Source organism: Nematolebias whitei, chromosome 12 (assembly GCF_014905685.2).
Source record: "Nematolebias whitei isolate Nwh7 chromosome 12, NemWhi1, whole genome shotgun sequence".
Lineage (NCBI taxonomy): Eukaryota > Metazoa > Chordata > Actinopteri > Cyprinodontiformes > Rivulidae > Nematolebias > Nematolebias whitei.
This window is the reverse complement of record NC_056509.1, coordinates 49,421,618-49,430,316: the sequence shown is the minus strand read 5'-3', so window position 1 is coordinate 49,430,316 and position 8,699 is coordinate 49,421,618. Positions and strand designations below refer to the sequence as shown.

The 8,699-nt window shown below is 42.7% G+C and overlaps 1 protein-coding gene across 1 annotated transcript in view; it reads right to left on the bottom strand.

Annotated features, from left to right (window-relative positions):
- The window catches only part of ndufaf7 (NADH:ubiquinone oxidoreductase complex assembly factor 7), a 12,688-nt gene extending 11,352 nt beyond the window's left edge, over positions 1-1,336 (bottom strand). Inside the window, exons 1-4 of the mRNA XM_037685687.1 lie at positions 1,054-1,336; positions 724-881; positions 502-582; positions 314-424 (exon numbers count right to left, since the gene is read on the bottom strand). Coding sequence (XP_037541615.1) covers positions 314-424; positions 502-582; positions 724-881; positions 1,054-1,108 — 405 coding nt within the window. The 5' untranslated portion in view covers positions 1,109-1,336. The remainder of the gene's footprint in view (positions 1-313; positions 425-501; positions 583-723; positions 882-1,053) is intronic.
- Between the last annotated feature and the right edge of the window lie 7,363 nt (positions 1,337-8,699).

Below are 8,699 nucleotides of genomic sequence, written 5' to 3'. Positions count from 1 at the left end.
TGTATATATATAGTGGTGGTGGGGCTAACATACGGTGGGGCCAGGAAAGGCGGGGTCAGAACCTCACAGTTTGATAAAATCACTGAAGCTGAAATAAAAACTTGTCAAATAACAATATTAAACACACAATCATAAAATAAATCAGCAAAATCACATAAAACGAGTCAAAGCTTTGATTTTATAGATCAGCCGTTACTCTGGAGCCGACGCATTAAAGAATCTGTAACGCGTATATTTAACGGTTACAAACATTTGATGACGAAGCTTCACTGTTCAGAAGAAAGTTCTGCTCTGGCTTTCAACAGGTTCTTACTCTGAGGATGTCGGCAGCCAACGAGCCTTTTCCCGGGCCCAGTTCCACCAGCTGCAGCCGTTTGGGTCGACCCGCTCCCATCCACTCGCTCAGGATCCAAACCGCCAGCAGCTGCAGAACCACAGAGAAACTTTCAGGGCAGTGCGTTAACAAGCGTCCCTCTGCAGCAGGTAGGGGAGGAGCCTAACCTCTCCAAACACCTGGCTGATTTCAGGTGAGGTGATGAAATCTCCATCTGGACCCAACATGTCGTTCCTCACATAATAACCCTGCAGCAGAACCAAATGGACCGAGCCACAGAATTAGAATGGAAATAATCCGACAGTGAACATAAAGTGAGGCTTTGAGCCGTAGACCAGGTCTGGTTCTGAAACAGATTCGACTCAGACCTGGTCTAGGGGGTCACATACCATCACAGGGTTGGTCAGAACCTCCTTCATGTACTCGGCCACAGAAATCGGACCTGTGGCTCTGATTTTGGAGCTCAGGTGTTTGAGCAGGGACGGTCGGTGATCTCTGTCTGATGAAGACCTGCAGCAGGTCCTGGACTGAGGTGGTCTCCATCTTGCTGTGAGACACACATTAGAAGCAGAGGTCACGTGTTATTGTTTAACCCTTCCTCTGACCTTCTCCACGAAACGTTCAGATTTCTGCTACTTTTGAACAGAAATATAAATGATTTGCTCTGGGTGTAAATGTTAGATGGTGGTTCGGTCTGTGGCCCCGGATGATGAACGTACCTGCGGCAGGTGGGCTGACATGTTGGAGGAAGACTCTGCAGATCCTCATCATCATCACCAGAGACCCGAGATCGGTTCCGGTCGTCTCTTTACGACTTCATTACCGGCAGAAAAGAGAAGAGACTGCGGTCACACTGAAGCTGGAGCTCCGTCTGAGAACAATAAAGATGTTAAAGTCTTTATTTTAACTTGAAAACCTTTTACAAACTTAAAAGTTACAGCGTTCTTCAGCGAACAAGCTAAGCGCTAAAGCTAACCGGAAACTGTTCTTCTTCGACGGTTTAATGTGGAACTCGCGCTCTCTGCAGCGTCCCCTCAGTGCGGACTGAACATAGACATTAATACATATTAATGTCTATGAGATGTATTAATATAAGATATATTAATGCCATTAATGTTATTAATATGTATTAATGTCTCATAGACATTAATACATATTATTGTTTCATAGATATCCTGATGCATGCTCAATAATCCAGGTAGAAACATCTAAAAAAGTTCAATCTGGTCCTCTGAACATTAAAAAAAAAAAAAGTAGAACGTTTCATCTTCCATCCGAGAGACTTCCTCAGTCTGAGGTGCTGTTTTCAGCTCAGTCTCTTAAATAGCACCTTCTCAGAGTGGATCAACCAGTTTGCTGCTGACAACCAGAACCAGCTGATCACATGCTCAAGAAGGACCATCAGCCTAACAATGGATCATTAGCACCTGATGGCTGTTTACTGTTCACAGAGGGCTGAGTGATACTAGCAATCACAGCATTGTAAGAGGGGGACAGTTGAACCTGGAGGCTCCACCCCTGTTTAATGATGGACGATTTCTTTTCACAAAGATGGCCTCCTTTACTCCTCTCTCAAACCATCGTTCCTCTCTGTCCAGGATGTGAACATCTTCATCCCTGAAAGAGTGACCTCTGGCCTGGAGATGAGTGTAGACCGCAGAGTCCTGGTCTGATGATGTTGATTTTCTGTGCTGGTCCATCCTTTTGGCCAGTGGCTGTTTAGTTTCCCCGATGTAAGACTGATCACCCTCCTGACACTGAACAGCATACACAATATTACTCTGTTTGTGCCGGGGGACTAGATCAGACCACACTTCAGCAAGTGTTGGACTGTACAGATCAGGCACACTTAGCACAGCATGTCAAGTCCAAGACTCGGCAACAAAATAAGTTTAACTTACTAATAACTCATCGACACCATCACTATTCCAATAACAACACATTCAGTGTAGGACAACACTCCAGTAGTCAGTTACATGCCAGGGAGACAGAGAAGTGGGTGAAGAATTTATCTGACAGACAGCTCACCCAGCCAGAGACAGAGATTCTTGCCAGGGGACTGAACTTTGCGGTTGCACCAAGTAGAATTCCTCTGGTGGAGATGATCACAGCCACAGAATCAGCCATCCGCAACAACAAAATGAATGAGGGTGAAGCAGAACAGCTCAGAATCAAAGTTTCATCCTGCCTCAGCAATGCCAAACCACCACCTTCCAACATCAGTAGAGAGGAGAGGGATGCACTCACCACTCTTAGCAAGGACAAAAACATCTTCATTCTCCCAGCAGACAAAGGAAGGTGCACAGTGATTTTGAACCAGAAAGACTATCATGAGAAAGTTATGACACTCCTTAGCGACTTAAACACTTATGAACCTCTGAAAAGAGATCCAGGAAGTGGTTACAAGAAGAAATTGATAGATTGCCTGAAAATTTTGGAGCAGGACAAGGCTATTGACCGTATTCTGTACCACAGACTGTACCCAGGGGAGGCCACACCTACTCTGTATGGTTTACCTAAAATCCACAAACAAGGTGTACCTTTAAGACCAATTGTTAGCATGATTAACTCTGTCACTTACAATGTTTCCAAATATCTGGCGTCTGTACTCATCCCTTTAGTTGGCAGCTCAGAACACCACATACAGAACACCATGGACTTTGTGGATAAGGTGAGGGATGTCATCGTGGAGACTGATGAAACAATGGTCTCTTTTGATGTCACATCACTCTTTACGTGCATTCCTGTTGATGATGCAGTAGAGGTGGTCAGTTTAAGATTAAAATCAGACACCACTCTGAGCAGCAGGACCACGCTTTCCACAGAACAACTGTGTCAACTCTTGAAACTGTGCCTGCAGTCAACCTAGTTCACATATGGGGAGCAATATTATAGGCAGAAACATGGGTGTGCTATGGGGTCTCCAGTTTCTCCTATTGTTGCCAACCTGTACATGGAGGAGGTAGAAAAGAGAGCCTTGACGTCCTTTTCAGGGACACCACCAAGTCATTGGTTCAGGTATGTTGACGACACCTGGGTTAAAATCAAATCTCAGGAAGTCCAACATTTTACTGACCACATCATCTCTGTGGATAAATACATCAAGTTCACACGAGAAGATGTAAAAAATGGCAGGTTGGCTTTCTTGGACTGTGAGGTCTCAGTCTCTGATAGAGGACATTTGCACACTGAGGTGTACCGCAAACCCACCCACACAGACCAGTATTTGCAGTTTGACTCCCATCACCCTTTGGAGCACAAGTTAGGAGTCATCAGGACTCTGTACCACAGAGCAGACAGCGTCCCCACTAGCTCAGGAGCCAGGCAGAAGGAGAAATCCCACACAAGACAGGCTCTAGAGCAATGTGGATATCCTAACTGGGCCTTCCTGAAAGCAGAGAAGAAACCCAAACAGGACTCCAGTCAGCCATCAGGTGAAAAGGAGGAACCCAGACCAGTGGTCATTCCATATGTTGAGGGAGTATCAGAGAAACTGAGACGTTTATTTTCTAAACATAACGTCCCAGTGGCTTTTAAACCCCAAAATACATTAAAGACTGGTTCATCCCAAAGATCCAGTCCCCCGGCACAAACAGAGTAATATTGTGTATGTTGTTCAGTGTCAGGAGGGTGATCAGTCTTACATCGGGGAAACTAAACAGCCACTGGCCAAAAGGATGGACCAGCACAGAAGATCAACATCATCAGGCCAGGACTCTGAGGTCTACACTCATCTCCAGGCCAGAGGTCACTCTTTCAGGGATGAAGATGTTCACATCCTGGACAGAGAGGAACGATGGTTTGAGAGAGGAGTAAAGGAGGCCATCTTTGTGAAAAGAAATCGTCCATCATTAAACAGGGGTGGAGCCTCCAGGTTCAACTGTCCCCCTCTTACAATGCTGTGATTGCTAGTATCACTCAGCCCTCTGTGAACAGTAAACAGCCATCAGGTGCTAATGATCCATTGTTAGGCTGATGGTCCTTCTTGAGCATGTGATCAGCTGGTTCTGGTTGTCAGCAGCAAACTGGTTGATCCACTCTGAGAAGGTGCTATTTAAGAGACTGAGCTGAATACAGCACCTCAGACTGAGGAAGTCCTCAGGATGAGAGACGAAACGTTTCTACTTTTTGTTTTGAATGTCCAGAGGACCAGATTGAATTTTTTAGAAATGTCTCATAGACATTAATATATCATATATTTATTAATACATCTCATAGACAATGAGACATTAATACGTATTAATGTCTCATTGTCTATGAGATGTATTAATAAATATATGATATATTAATGTCTCAGACATTAATATATCATATATATAAATTGAATATCTCTCTCTTTGTTTTGTAGATTTTTGTTTTAATTCTGGAGTTTTCAGTTTGAGACTTGGTCGACTTGTGATTATTGTTAATTTTTATTTATTTTATTTTACAAAACTGGACAATAAACACTGAACTGTTTAACCCTTTTAAAATCTGGGTTTTAATGTTACTGCTCCTTCCCCCTGGCTGAGCCGGGTCATAACAATGTTGGATTAAATTAAGACCTTTGAACAAGTAGTGCCTACTGCTCTCTGCAGACGGTGTGTTTGGTGAGTCCAGGGCCCCCACCAGACTGCCACCCAGTGTAGCTGCAACCTGAAAACACTCAACAGCTGTCAAGAACAAGATCACACAAAAACAGAAAATGCAGGAAGGCTCAAAAAATCAAAGCGGACAGAGAGAAAAATGGTAAGTGACCGCTTGAAATTGACACAAATTCATTTTTTCATTCATTCAACCTTTATTTCTACAGGTTAGTCCCGTTGAACCTCGAGGACTCATTTAAAGAGTGACCTGATTTAACAAAGAATGATGACAACAGTGGATAATCATAAATGATTCATACAAATTTAAGTTTTTTTTATTTATTTTGTACAATTTAAAACAAAATAATAATTAAGAGAAAGAAACAGTGAAAAAACAGCTAGATTAAAAGGCGATGTAGAAAACTAACAACAGGAACATGTCTGCATTGGTTTCAGCCATCATCTTATCAGATGTTTTGAAGCCACTTAGAGAGGTCAAAGGTCGAGAGCTTCAGATGTTTTTACAAGATATTCCAGGAAACAGGAGCGGAGTAGGAGAAGGTCCTTTTGTCTAGTTCAGTCCTCACTGAGGGAACACTGCAGGTAATGATGTCCTGAGAGCGCACGCTGTAGCTGCACTCACGCAGAGACATGTAGGAGGAGATGTATGAAGGCAGCAGACCAAGAAGTGATTTAAAGATGAAGATGTACCAGTGGGAGAGTCTGTGTGATGTTAATGGTGACCAGTTAACCAGTGAATACTGGGTGCAGTGGTGGGTACGATAATCACAGCCAGTTATGAATCTTAGTGCACCATGATAGACGGCATTCAACATCTGCAGCATTCAACATCTGCAGCATTCAACATCTGCAGCATCCAACATCTGCAGCATCCAACATCTGCAGGGTTCTTGTAGGAGCGTTCATGTACAAACTGGATTCCAAAAAAGTTGGGACACTAAACAAATTGTGAATAAAAACTGAATGCAATGATGTGGAGATGGCAAATGTTAATATTTTATTCGTAATATAACATAGATGACAGATCAAAAGTTTAATCTGAGTAAATGTAACATTTTAAAGGAAAAATATGTTGATTCAAAATTTCACAGTGTCAACAAATCCAAAAAAGTTGGGACAAGTAGCAATAAGTGGCTGGAAAAAGGAAATTGAGCATATAACGAACAGCTGGAAGACCAATTAACACTAATTAGGTCAATTGACAACATGATTGGGTATAAAAAGAGCTTCTCAGAGTGTCAGTGTCTCTCAGAAGCCAAGATGGTAAGAGGATCACCAATTCCACCATTGTTGCACAGAAAGATAGTGCAGCAATTCCAGAATGGTGTTACCCAGCGTAAAATAGCAAAGACTTTTAAGTTATTGTGGTGGTACCAAGTGGTTCTCATTAAAATTATGTGATTTACAAGGCACACCGGTTCGTAGATCTTACAAAAATACTTGTGACATCTGAGACAGGCTTGCAAAATTAAAAAAGTTTATTTAGGTACAATTTTATAAATGTGATTTAAAATCCTATGGAAAAAAGGAGGAAGGTAACAAAACAAAACCCAGGACCTGAGGTTACCGGATGAAGACCACCAAACCAGCACAGCCCCGGACCCCAGCAACTGGAAAACAAAACAAAATTAATACAGGGCAACCACCAAACTAAGTCGAATCAAAATGAAAGTGAAACACAAATGAAGGCCAGCCCAACTAAATATTTAAATTATACATTACAATTTACAAAGTACATAGTTCGTGGTGGAGAAGTCCAGTGAAGCAGCCACAGGCGTCTGAGGACAATAAAGTGCAACAATCTGGGGAACCCAAACAGCAGTGGTCCTCCACAGAGCCAGAACACTGGTAATCTTCCACAGGGACAACGATTGTAACCTCAGTGGAGACAGAACGGTGATCTTCCATAGAGACGAAACAGCAGTGGTCCCAACCTCAGCAATGGACCTATAAAATTTAGTCACACTAGTCACCAACAGTAGCAAATTTTGAAGCTGACAATGAGTTTGGTTTCAACTACTCACCTGCTGATACACACATGCAGACACGCACAGGAGGAAGAGGAGGAAAGCAGCAAGCTTGGTGTTCACCTGTGATCACACCAAGATGAGCACTCTAAAGACAAACTAGAGAATTTGCATTTCCTTCGAAAATGAACGTGTGAATGCCATTTAAGACCCTCCCAGCAAAGCGCCGCTCCGGCCATGCCGCTACCGCAGGAGCTTCAGCCCCTCCACCCAGTCGCCATTGCAAACGCTGTCATGCCAGTCCCCCACACGTTCACCACGATGTGCATTTTCTGAATGTTTGACATGGCCTTCTGTCCATTTCAGTACTAGTACAGCAACAGGTCTTACAAGTATACGTGAAATCTAACTTTCCAGACGGGAGTTATTGTGACTTCCTGTTTTGTTGCAAACGTTTGAGGAAACATGGTCTTTCCTTTCATTGTTATGCTGATGACTCTCAGATTTATCTGCCGTTAACGCTTAACAGTTCCTCCTCCATTTGCCCTTTGTTAAAATGTCTTGATGACATCAAGACTTGGATGGCTGCAAACTTCTTGAGCTTTAATGATCAGAAGACTGAGGTCATTGTGTTTAACCCAAGCTCTACCACTGTCACTGATCCTGTAAACCTGCACTCCCTTCAGCCTCATCTAAAACCGTCTGTTACCAATCTCGGGATAGTTTTAGACTCTGACTTTAAGTTTAATAAGCAGATAAACTCTGTTCTACAAAAGAGCTTCTTTCAGCTAAGGCAGATAGCAAAGCTCAAGTCCGTCCTGTCCAGATCCGACCTTGAAAAACTAGTCCATGCATTTATTACAACCCGGCTGGACTACTGTAACTCGCTTTATGCTGGGGTCAGTCAGGTCTCTCTCGCACGTCTCCAGCTCGTCCAAAATGCTGCAGCTCGGCTACTAACAGGAACTCACAGGTTTGAGCACATTACTCTGGTTCTGTCCTCTCTTCACTGGCTTTCTGTGTGTGTCATAGAGTTGATTTTAAGATTCTTCTGCTGACATTTAAGTGTGTTAATGGCCTTGCACCCTCATACCTCTCTGACCTTCTTCATCCTTATGCTCCTTCTCGGGCCTTGAGATCATCAGACCAGCTGCTTTTGGCCGTACCAAAAACCAGCTGAAGCTCAGAGGAGATCGAGCGTTTTCAGTCGTGGGCCCTAAACTCTGGAACAATCTGCCCATCAACATTCGACAGGCCACCTCAGTCTCTGCTTTTAAATCTCTCCTCAAAACACACCTGTACTCACTGACATTTAACACAGGGTGATCTCATTTGGTATTTCGTTGTTGATGATTGTGTTCTTCCATTTTGCTTTTACTCCCTGACATTTAACGCAGGGTGATTTGATTTAGTATTTCATTGTTTCTCATTATATATAATGTTTTTATGCTTTTATTCATGTTGTTGTGATATGTTGTTATTAATATTTGATGCTGTGATCTTTTTTGGTAAGCACTTTGATAACAGTTACTGTTTTAAATGTGCTATATAAATAAATGTGTCTTGACTTGACCTCAGAACTGTCAAGGCAGTAATGAGTTAGTAATAGAAGAAATGCTGTAATACAAAAGATAATTAATAATTTAACAGGAAATTGATGGGTGGATAAGTGATGTCTATTAATGTTTATATTTTCTTTTCTCTTAGGTCAACTGGATGACGCTGCACGGAGAATTCAAGAGTTGCAGAGACAAGTTTTCTCTCTAGAAATGGAAATCCAGCAGCTGACAATTAAGAAGTGCCCTCCTGTAT